The sequence below is a fragment of the Coregonus lavaretus genome, assembly GCF_964263955.1.
Source record: "Coregonus lavaretus genome assembly, chromosome: 20".
Lineage (NCBI taxonomy): Eukaryota > Metazoa > Chordata > Actinopteri > Salmoniformes > Salmonidae > Coregonus > Coregonus lavaretus.
In genome coordinates, this window is record NC_140007.1 from 29,763,185 (window position 1) to 29,775,541 (window position 12,357).

The following is a 12,357-nucleotide window of genomic DNA, read 5'->3' on the forward strand; positions in this document are numbered from 1 at the left end:
TATTTTCAAGCATAATGGTGGCTTCATCATGTTATGGGTATGCTTGTCTTCGGCAAGGACTAGGGAGTTTTTTAGGATAAAAATAAATGGAATAGACCTAAGCACAGATCAAATCCTAGAGGAAAACCTGGTTCAGTCTGCTTTCCAACAGACACTGGGAGACATTCACTTTTCTGTAGGACAATAATCTAAAACACAAGGCTAAATATACACTGGAGTTACTTACCAAGACGACATTGAATGTTAGGCCTAGTTAGGCCTACAGTTTTGTATTATTGAATGTTAAACCAAGGACAAACCTTCCCAGTTTCAACAAAAGAAGCAAAGGAAATCTTAACACCAATACTGGCATTTTTATGACAAGTTTATCTTGTCATGTCTCTTACTCAAAGGCCTGGATCTTGCATAATGTTTGTTCTACTATGATGACCTGCCCACCAGCCTTCGCTTTGGCTCCCCCTCCTGTCCAGCTCAGGTGTTCGGCGTTGCCAGCCTTCTAGCTGCTGCCAAACCTGCTGCTGGCAAACGCCCTTCACTCATCAACCCCGGACTTGTCTCGTCATCTTTACACACACCTGGTTCCAATCCCCACTCTATCACTGTATATATACTCCCTCTGTCATTTGTCTTTGTCGGTCATTGTATATGTTACTTGTTTTCCTGAGAAGAATCTCTCCTACTATTTCCTGAGTGCTTTATATTTTTAAACCTGCGACTGCCTCCTGCCTACTCCTCTCTACACTTGGGACAGAATGACCGACACAAGAAAACAGGAGGCAGCAGGACATCCCGACTCCTCCGACTTGTGCCTGGAGCACCTCAGGACTGCCATGGACGAGGTGATCCAGACCGTACGCCAACTGCAGGCTACACCTCCACCTCCACCTTCCCAGCTCCTTACGGTCGTTCCAGCCACCCCACCACCATCTACATCACCCGGTCCGATCAGCAACGTCCACCTGCGGTTTGACGGCTCACTGTAGGGGATTTCTCCTGCAGTGTGACCTCCACCTTGCACTTCATGCCGGGATGGCCTCCGAGAGGGACAAGGTGGCCTTGGTGATTATAGTGCTGACACGCCGGGCTCTGGAGTGGGCGCACGCCGTCTGGGAGCGGGACGGTCCAGAAGCACAGTCCTATGAGGGCTTCACCCACCTCTTCCGTGCCGTTTTCGACCACCCAACAGAGGGCAGAGAGAGAGGTGAGCGTCTCCTCCGTCTGCGCCAGGGGTCCAGGACAGCATCTGAGTACGCTCTGGATTTCCAGGCGGTGGCTGCGTCCACTGGCTGGAACGACCAGTCCCTGTTGACGGTTTTCCGCAGCGGGCTACAGGCGGACGTCCAGACTGAACTGGCCTGTCGCGATGAAGAGCTCACGCTGGACCAGCTCATCGCCATGGCCATCTGTCTGGATAATCTCCTGCATGCCCGTCGTCTCCCATCCCAGGGGTTCTGGTCTCTCCCATGAACCTCCAGCGAGACTGAGCACATGGGGGTGGGCACGACGCACCTTCCCCCAGAGGAACATCAATGCCACCGTCAACAGGGTCTCTGCTCCTACTGCGGGGAGTCAGACCACCCCTGGAACACCTGTACCAGTAGGAGAACCAGGTGAAGAAGTGACAGGCCGAGGAGTGTTCCTGCACCTTCCCAGGAAGGGGTGGACGTGCCTTGCTCCTCTCTGTCCACACAGCCCGTCCTCCTTCCTGTCACCTTCCCGGACTATCCTGGTCCCCCACTGAGTCCTGCCCTAGTGGACTCAGGTGCTGCAGGCAATTTCCTAGACCGGTCAGTGGCATTATCATTGCGCATTCCTCTAGTCCCTTTACAACCCCCAATTCCAGTCCATGCCCTAGACAACCGTCCCCTAGGAACAGGACTGGTGAGCCAGGCCACGATTCCCATTTCCCTCACAGTTTATCACAACCACCATGAACGCATCACGTTCCTCATCTTAGACTCTCCTGCACACCCCATAGTTTTAGGTCTCCCCTAGTTACAGTTGCATAACCCCAGTATATCGTGGAAAGAGAGGAAGTTGTTGGGTTGGTCGCAGGAGTGTCAGGGGAGGTGTCTCTCTGTGTCTATCTGTGCCACATCCGTGGAAAGTCCGGACCAGGCCACCCACGTCCCTATCCCAGAGGAATACCGGGACCTACAGGTGGCTTTTTCGAAGACTTGTGCCCCATGCCTGCACCTTCATCGCCCATGGGACTGCACTATCGACCTGCTGCCTGGTTCTACCCTCCCGCGGGGGCACATCTACATAGTGGTGGCCCTGCTCGGGGAACCCGGGTATAGCCTGTACTATCGACTGTCTCTCCACCAAGTACTGGTGGCCCACCTTGGCCCGGGACGTCCGGGTTTACATCCCACCTGCTCCACCTGCGCACAGAGCAAGACACCGAGACACCTCCCCTATGGCAAACTCCACCCGCTGCCGGTTCTACAATGACCCTGGTCCTATCTCTCTGTGGACTTTGTCACAGACCTTCCCCCCTCGGAGGGGCACACCACCGTCCTGGTCGTTGTGGACCGGTTTTCCAAAGCCTTTCGTTTGATTCCTCTGCCTGGTCTCCCTACGGCCATGCAGGCCGTGGAGGATCTCTTCTCTCACGTCTTCCGGCACTACGGGATCCCGGAGGACATTGTGTCTGACCGTGGTCCTCAGTTCACCTCCCGTGTCTGGAAGGCTTTCATGGAACGACTGGGGATCACAGTCAGCCTCACCTCCGGGTACCATCCCCAATCAAATGGGCAGGTGGAAAGGGTAAATTAGGAACTGGGTAGGTACTTTCATAGTTACGGTCAGGACCGGCCAGGGGAGTGGGCTCCCTCCATCACTCCTCCACTAACCTCACACCCTTTCAGTGATGGCATAGTGTGTTATTGATGGTTTTCTTTGAGACTGTAGTCCCAGCTCTCTTCAGATCATTGACCAGGTCCTGCCGTGTAGTTCTGGGCTGATCCCTCACCTTCCTCATGATCATTGATGCCCCACGAGGTGAGATCTTGCATGGAGCCCCAGACCGAGGGTGATTGACCGTCATCTTCAACTTCTTCCATTTTCTAATAATTGCACCAACAGTTGTTGCCTTCTCACCAAGCTGCTTGCCTATTGTCCTGTAGCCCATCCCAGCCTTGTGGAGGTCTACAATTTTATCCCTGATGTCCTTACACAGCCCTCTGGTCTTGGCCATTGTGGAGAGGTTGGAGTATGTTTGATTGAGTGTGTGGACAGGTGTCTTTTATACAGGTAACGAGTTCAAACAGGTGCAGTTAATACAGGTAATGAGTGGAGAACAGGAGGGCTTCTTAAAAAAAAACTAACAGGTCTGTGAGAGCCGGAAATCTTACTGGTTGGTAGGTGATCAAATACTTATGTCATGCAATAAAATGCAAATGAATTACTTAAAAATCATACAATGTGATTTTCTGGATTTTTGTTTTAGATTCCGTCTCTCACAGTTGAAGTTTACCTATGATAAAAATTACAGACCTCTACATGCTTTGTAAGTAGGAAAACCTGCAAAATCGGCAGTGTATCAAATACTTGTTCTCCCCACTGTATATACATGGGGTACTGTTACAGAGTCGATGTGCGGGGGCACCAGTTAGTCAAGGTAATTGAGGGAATATGTACAGTTGAAGTCTGAAGTTTACATACAGTGGGGGAAAAAGTATTTAGTCAGCCACCAATTGTGCAAGTTCTCCCACTTAAAAAGATGAGAGAGGCCTGTAATTTTCATCATAGGTACACGTCAACTATGACAGACAAATAGAGGAAAAAAAATCCAGAAAATCACATTGTAGGATTTTTTATGAATTTATTTGCAAATGATGGTGGAAAATAAGTATTTGGTCACCTACAAACAAGCAAGATTTCTGGCTCTCACTGACCTGTAACAACTTCTTTAAGAGGCTCCTCTGTCCTCCACTCGTTACCTGTATTAATGGCACCTGTTTGAAATTGTTATCAGTATAAAAGACACCTGTCCACAACCTCAAACAGTCACACTCCAAACTCCACTATGGCCAAGACCAAAGAGCTGTCAAAGGACACCAGAAACAAAATTGTAGACCTGAACCAGGCTGGGAAGACTGAATCTGCAATAGGTAAGCAGCTTGGTTTGAAGAAATCAACTGTTATTAGGAAATGGAAGACATTCAAGACCACTGATAATCTCCCTCGATCTGGGCTCCACGTAAGATCTCACCCCGTGGGGTCAAAATGAATCCCAGAACCACACGGGGGGACCTAGTGAATGACCTGCAGAGAGCTGGGACCAAAGTAACAAAGCCTACCATCAGTAACACACTACGCCGCCAGGGACTCAAATCCTGCAGTGCCAGACGTGTCCCCCTGCTTAAGCCAGTACATGTCCAGGCCCGTCTGAAGTTTGCTAGAGTGCATTTGGATGATCCAGAAGAGGATTGGGAGAATGTCATATGGTCAGATGAAACCAAAATAGAACTTTTTGGTAAAAACTCAACTCGTCGTGTTTGGAGGACAAAGAATGCTGAGTTGCATCCAAAGAACACCATACCTACTGTGAAGCATGGGGGTAGAAACATCATGCTTTGGGGCTGTTTTTCTGCAAAGGGACCAGGACGACTGATCCATGTAAAGGAAAGAATGAATGGGGCCATGTATCGTGAGATTTTGAGTGAAAACCTCCTTCCATCAGCAAGGGCATTGAAGATGAAACGTGGCTGGGTCTTTCATCATGACAATGATCCCAAACACACCGCCCGGGCAACGAAGGAGTGGCTTCGTAAGAAGCATTTCAAGGTCCTGGAGTGGCCTAGCCAGTCTCCAGATCTCAACCCCATAGAAAATCTTTGGAGGGAGTTGAAAGTCTGTGTTGCCCAGCGACAGCCACAAAACATCACTGCTCTAGAGGAGATCTGCATGGAGGAATGGGCCAAAATACCAGCAACAGTGTGTGAAAACCTTGTGAAGACTTACAGAAAACGTTTGACCTGTGTCATTGCCAACAAAGGGTATATAACAAAGTATTGAGAAACTTTTGTTATTGACCAAATACTTATTTTCAAATTTGCAAATAAATTCATTAAAAATCCTACAATGTGATTTTCTGGATTTTTTTTTCTCATTTTGTCTGTCATAGTTGACGTGTACCTATGATGAAAATTACAGGCCGCTCTCATCTTTTTAAGTGGGAGAACTTGCACAATTGGTGGCTGACTAAATACTTTTTTCCCCCACTGTACACCTTAGCCAAATACATGTAAACTCAATTTTTCACAATTCCTGACATTTAATTCTAGTAAAGATTCCCTGTCTTAGGTCAGTTAGGATCACCACTTTATTTGAAGAATGTGAAATGTCAGAATAAAAGTAGAGAGAATGATTTATTTCAGCTTTTATTTCTTTCATCACATTCCCAGTGGGCCAGAAGTTTACATACACTCAGTTAGTATTTGGTAGCATTGCCTTTAAATTGTTTAACTTGGGTCAAACGTTTTGGGTAGCCTTCCACAAGCTTCCCACAATAAGTTGGGTGAATTTTGGCCCATTCCTCCTGACAGAGCTGGTGTAACTGAGTCAGGTTTGTAGGCCTCCTTGCTCGCACACACTTTTTCAGTTCTGCCCACACATTTTCTATAGGATTGCGGTCAGGGCTTTGTGATGGCCACTCCAATACTTTGACTTTGTTGTCCTTAAGCCATTTTGGCACAACTTTGGAAGTATGCTTGGGGTCATTGTCCATTTGCGACCAAGCTTTAACTTCCTGACTGATGTCTTGAGATGTTGCTTCAATATATCCACATCATTTTCCTTCCTCATGATACCATCTATTTTGTGAAGTGCACCAGTCCCTCCTGCAGCAAAGCACCCCCACAGCATGATGCTGCCACCCCCGTGCTTCACGGTTGGGATGGTGTACGATCTTTGTCCCATGTGCAGGTGCAAACCGTAGTCTGGCTTTTTTATGGCGGTTTTGGAGCAGTGGCTTATTCCTTGCTGAGTGGCCTTTCAAGTTATGTCGATATAGGACTCATTTTACTGTGGATATAGATACTTTTGTACCTGTTTCCTCCAGCATCTTCACAAGGTCCTTTGCTGTTGTTCTGGGATTGATTTGCATTTTTCGCACCAAAGTACGTTCATCTCTAGGAGACAGAACGCGTCTCCTCCCTGAGCGGTATGACAGCTGCGTGTTCCCATGGTGTTTATACTTGCATACTATTGTTTGTACATATGAACATGGTACCTGTGTGGTCCTCTGTAGCTCAGCTGGTAGAGCACGGCGCTTGTAACGCCAAGGTAGTGGGTTCGATCCCCGGGACCACCCATACACAAACATTTATGCACGCATGACTGTAAGTCGCTTTGGATAAAAGCGTCTGCTAAATGGCATATTTCTTATTTCTTTACCTTCAGGCATTTGGAAATTGCTCCCAAGGATGAACCAGACTTGTGGAGGTCTACAATGTTTTTCTGAGGTCTTGGCTGATTTCCCCATGATGTCAAGCAAAGAGGCACTGAGTTTGAAGGTAGGCCTTGAAATACATCCACAGGTACACCTCCAATTGACACAAATGATGTCAATTAGCCTATCAGAAGCTTCTAAAGCCATGACATCATTTTCTGGAATTTTCCATGCTGTTTAAAGGTACAGTCAACTTAGTGTAAACTTCTGACCCACTGGAATTGTGATACAGTGAATTATAAGTGAAATAATCTGTCTGTAAACAATTGTTGGAAATATTACTTGTGTCATGCACAAAGTAGATGTCCTAACCGACTTGCCAAAACTATGGAGTGGCTGAAATCGAGTTTTAATGACTCCAACCAAAGTGTATGTAAACTTCCGACTTCAACTGTACATGTGGGTAGAGTTAAAGTGACTATGCATAGATAATAAACAGAGTAGCAGCAGTGTAAAAGAGGGGGTGGGGTGGGGACGACAATGCAAATAGTCCGGGTAGCCATGATTAGCTGTTCAGGAGTCTTATGGCTTTGGGGTAGAAGCTGTTAAAAAGCCTTTTGTCCTAGACTTGGCACTCCGGTTCCGCTTGCCGTGCGTTAGCAGAGAGAACAGTCTATGACTAGGGTGGCTGGAGTCTTTGACAACTTTTAGGGCCTTCCTCTGACATCGCCTGGTATAGACGTCCTGGATGGCAGGAAGCTTGGCCCCAGTGATGTACTGGGCCGTACGCGCTACCCTCTGTTTTGCCTTGCGGTCGGAGGTCGAGCAGTTGCCATACCAGGCGGTGATGCAACCAGCCAGGATGCTCTCGATGGTGGAGCTGTAGAACTTTTTGAGGATCTGAGGACCCATGCAAAATCTTTTCAGTCTCTTGAGGGGGAATAGGCTTTGTCGTGCCCTCTTCACGACTGTCTTGGTGTGTTTGGACCATGATAGTTCGTTGGTGATGTGGACACCAAGGAACTTGAAGCTCTCAACCTGTTCCACTACAGCCCTGTCGATGAGAATGGGGGTGTGCTCAGTCCTCTTTTTCCCTGCAGTCCACAATCAGCTCCTTTGTCTTGATCACATTGAGGGAGAGGTTGTTGTCCTGGCACCACACGGCCAGGTCTCTGACTTCCTCCCTATAGGCTGTCTCATCATTGTCGGTGATCAGGCCTACCACTGTTGTGTAGGGGTTAGAGTCCCGCTCCTTGAAAGTGGCAGTTCTACCCTTTAGCTCAGTGTGGATGTTAACTGTAATCCATGGCTTCTGGTTGGGGTATGTACGTACAGTCACTGTGGGGGCGACGTCATCGATGCACTTATTGATGAAGCCACTGTAGAATATCCTTTGCGTCCGACTACTTGAAGAAAAAATCTTCGTCCAATACGAGGTGAGTAATCGCTGTCCTGATATCCAGAAGCTCTTTTGGTCATAAGAGACGGTGGCAGAAACATTATATACAGAATAAATTACAAATAACGCAGAAAAACACACGTAATAGCACAATTGGTTAGAGGGCTGTAAAACGGCAGCCATCTCCTCCGGTGCCATCTTCCAACTGTAAAGTAGGCTACAACTTAGTAGTAAGTATATAGTCTACAATAGGTGAATAAGAAAACAATATTGTGAGGCTACTTGTTAATAATGTGGCATGGATTTAGACCTACTGTCTACGCAGTTGGCACTAACCGGGATCCTTGGGATGTCCCTACCCTAAACCCTAACTAACCCTTCCCTAACCATTTTAAAATGTGAACTTCAACTGGGTAGAGATGTCCCAAGGATCCCGGATAGCAAGGACTGTCTGAACACTTAAAATCATGTCTGACTGTACATTGTTTGGACACTGAACATTGTTTGGACACATCAACTGGAAACAAAGATTGCCGTCACCACAGTGCATCATGTTTATTAACCATTATGTTCACTACTCCCCCACATCAACGATATCTTTAGCGTCATTGGCACAGTACCTCTGACACTAGGCAGCAGTATTTCAAGAAAAATAGATCCTTTCACAGTTATCATCTGAAACAGAGGATTAAGTATTGCACCTCAATTAACCTGTGTGTTTAATATTCACATTTAAAATAAAAAATGCTCTTAAGTACCTTGTAGAAATCAGCAAGTAAGATATCATGCAAAATTACAGCAGAAATGTTATGGCACATCTCCTTTTAAAAGCTTGCGATTTCAATCTTCATACCATTTAATGTGCATTGAAAATAAAAATATTTGTATATAATATCTTTACAATGTAATATTTGTTTACAGATACCATTCCACAGGGAGGAAATTTGGCCAGCAAATATCAGATAATAGCTCTCTCACATGCATGCTGCACACACTTCATCAACCACCTACTTCAAGCTTCATGTTGTCAATGACCAGTAACAAAATAATAGTAACATATCAAATTGATTTTGTACCAATTAAAACAGTTTTTTCTATGGCCATACCAACATCTAACTCCATCTCTCTAATGCAATACTGTAACCAGAGTCCAGTTGTTTTTTGTGGGGGGGGGGTTTTCTTTTCTTTAACATTTTTTGCCCAGATGAAAATCTCTGTTGTATTATTTCTGTTCCTCGTAAGATCTTGCCCCCTTTTGATATCTCAGTAACATTGAATTGATGTAGTCATTGATAATACAATCCGATTGTCTTCATTCAAACTATAGCAAAGATATATGCTAATGTGCCCATGGTTTGTTGTTTATCATATAGTATCACCACAAGACGTCTGTGCTTCTTCCAAAATCAAGGAGGGACCCAACCTGACAGGGTAAACAGAATGTTACACAACACATTGTCATTTTGATCTGGATTATGAATGTAAGAGGCTGATATTCTAATTGGTCTTTTGACTAATCACGTCAGAACTTTTCACATCAGATATTTTTCAGAGCTGATCTGATTGGTCAAAAGATCAATTAGTGAAAAACATATTAGAATTGGGCTGCCTGTGTAAACGCAGCCAGAGTGGCATACACAACGGGTAAGTATTTTTTAGTGATCAATTTACATTTTTGTCATTTAGCAGACACTCTTATCCAGAGCGACTTCCAATTAGTGAGTGCATACATTTTTCATACTGGCCCCCCGTGACACACCAAAGCACAACCCCCCACAACCACCGCCCACAGTACCCATAATGCCATACAGCTTTAGAGCTCATGACCAGCACTGTGGGGAGAAGGGAGCTCCTTGATGTCACAGTTCTGTATCAGATTGAAGTAAAAGACCACCAGTTCCTCGTAGTTCTTCTTAGAAATCCTCTCGTTAATACCATGGAACCTGAAAATGTAGAGGGAAAAGATAGAAAGATAGTGACCAACTACAGTGTTAGTAAGTTAATACGTTGATACTGTGTGTGTAGGGCTGACTTACATTTTATGGTTCAACTGTGTCACATGGCTAGATCATAAGACTGTGGAGTATTAGTCTCATGATCAACAAAAGAAAAGGGCCTTGTGTTCAAACAATCTCAACATGCCATTGTTATGACTACATTCAACACATGATAGAGAGATTGGAGCTGGAGAGAACTCTTCTATACAGAATATTTCCTTGTGGGTGTTATGGCTCACAGTACTTCTGTTACAGTGTGTGTCCTACCTCTGGGCGTCCCCTGGTCTGAACCACGTAGGAGCAAAGCGATAGATGTCCTTGGCCAGGTCTGTGTAGTGACGGCTGTCTGTGTTCCCGATGCAGATACCTGCACATCGGAATATGATAGTAGGTCTCAACATACAAATCTATGACATAAAAATGCTAAACCATTGCCTGAACAACCCATTTCAAAAGCAGAAAATATTATTTTCAACGTCATGGTGGGCAAACCAAACTAATACCATTCCCTCTCCACATACTCCCATTTCTTACCAGGGGCAACAGTAACTTGTGGGAACTGGTCCAGCACTGTCTTCTTGATGATCTGGAACCCAAAGGATGTTTCATCGTAGGAGCTGACAGGCAGCGGGTCAAAGCCATCCACTAGCTCCATCTTCACCCTCTCATCTCCCACTGTGGACTGTATCAACTCCAAAACCTGACGGGGGGACATATGCACTATCATTGTAAAAACTGTGAACAGTTTCCTTCAACTCTACTTCAAAGTTGCCAGCATGACTAAATTAAATATATTTTCAGTGTTTCCATTTTGTGAGAGTGCTGTATGATTCTAGCTAATATAATGCATAAGTAACATTAGTTTTTAATATAGCATGTGGTTGAACCATATAGATAGCAGCAGATTTGCAATGCCGCAGCACCATTCATTAGACCACGGATCGCCAACTAGATTCAGCCGCGGGACAATTTTTTCCTTGAGCAGATGGTCAGGGGGCCGGAACATAATTACAAATAATTTGTAGACTGCAAATTGCCCACAAACTAATATAATATTTGACTAAAACAATCATTTCAAACCTTTTTTACTTAGAAAACTTGGGGTGCCAAATAAAAATCACCCACGGGCCAAATTCGGTCTGTGGGCCGCCAGTTTGGGAACCCGGCTTTAGACAGAGCTTGTAGTAAATACTAATCCCCACCTCTTGTAGTGACTGTGCTGAATGTATCCGCAGATTCACATAGGCCTCAGCTTGGGAAGGAAGAATGTTAACCTGTGAAGAAAGAAAACATCTGTATGTAATTAAAAGGACCCCCCAGAGGAAGTTGCTGGCAGGTCAAGTCAGCCCGTGCTCATGGTTCTCACAAGGAAGTGAAATGATAGGCTATAATGACTTTGCTCTTGATCATGCACGCCGCAAAAAAGTTCCTTCGCAGGTGCCTTTTCATTATCTGGATAGAGACTTGTGGTTTCTGGCCATCGTCTTTCAGCTCGAAAAAGTGGATTTCTACTAGTGTGGGCTTTTAACAGACAACTTTATGCACGATAAATAATTCATCATGACCAGATATTATACCTTAACTCCTGAGTTGAACATAGTGATTGCAGTTGTCGTTCTCACAAAAGCATTTGTATCAGGTCTTCTTTCCATTACTCTGTAACGCAAATAACAGCTGTTAATTAGGTTTCATCATTAAATCAACAGCATAAATTCCCACAATATGAGGTATCTATTTATTTTATAGGAGTATAAATCTGCATGTAATTGAAATAATCAAAGATGGAACAAGCCAGTGAAATTCAGAGGGGAAAATTACCTTCCAAGGAGTGGGGAGAACAGCCACATATTCGACATGACAAATTTTAGTGGGAGCCTAAACTGTGAGAGAAAGGAAGTGATTAAAAACGTTTTATTTTAACTGACAAATAGATGTAATGTTGACGGGACTTTCCCTTTAACACTCTATAGCAGACCCATAGGATGTACTCTATAGCAGACCCATAGGATGTACTCTATAGCAGACCCATAGGATGTACTCTATAGCAGACCCATAGGATGTACTCTATAGCAGACCCATAGGATGTACTCTATAGCAGACCCATAGGATGTACTCTATAGCAGACCCATAGGATGTACTCTATAGCAGACCCATAGGATGTACTCTATAGCAGACCCATAGGATGTACTCTATAGCAGACCCATAGGATGTACTCTATAGCAGACCCATAGGATGTTTGAGGCCTGAGGTTAGAAACACAGCATTACCTTGTGAGCCAGGTGTTCAAAGGTCCCACGTTCAGGGCCTTCACCAAACAACCTGGGCATTGGGTTCTCCTCCAACCTGATGAAACAGATCACCTGTGCTTAGACTTAGAGAATGTGTGCTTAGGTTCAAAGGTTCCTCCCTTTACTGAGTTCACTAATATTATTAACTGAAAAGGTCCTGAGAGGGAACTTGGACCTTGTAAAATATTTTGTCTCATGCTCTATATACACTGAGTCTATCAAACATTAGGAACACCTTCCTAATACTGAGTTGCACGCACGCACGCACCCCCCCGC

At 45.2% G+C, this 12,357-nt stretch overlaps 1 protein-coding gene across 2 annotated transcripts in view; it reads right to left on the reverse strand.

Moving 5' to 3' along the window:
• Positions 1-8,336: 8,336 nt before the first annotated feature.
• The window catches only part of LOC311148305 (N-fatty-acyl-amino acid synthase/hydrolase PM20D1.2-like), a 44,160-nt gene continuing 40,139 nt past the window's right edge, over positions 8,337-12,357 (reverse strand). Inside the window, exons 7-14 of one of the 2 annotated variants that reach the window (XM_084185226.1) lie at positions 12,061-12,136; positions 11,612-11,673; positions 11,371-11,449; positions 10,996-11,067; positions 10,328-10,493; positions 10,061-10,160; positions 9,592-9,739; positions 8,337-9,219 (exon numbers count right to left, since the gene is read on the reverse strand). In XM_084185226.1, coding sequence (XP_084041352.1) covers positions 9,610-9,739; positions 10,061-10,160; positions 10,328-10,493; positions 10,996-11,067; positions 11,371-11,449; positions 11,612-11,673; positions 12,061-12,136 — 685 coding nt within the window. In that variant the 3' untranslated portion in view covers positions 8,337-9,219; positions 9,592-9,609. Of the gene's footprint in view, positions 9,740-10,060; positions 10,161-10,327; positions 10,494-10,995; positions 11,068-11,370; positions 11,450-11,611; positions 11,674-12,060; positions 12,137-12,357 lie in introns of both variants that reach the window. The other variant, XM_084185225.1, reaches the window with a different exon arrangement.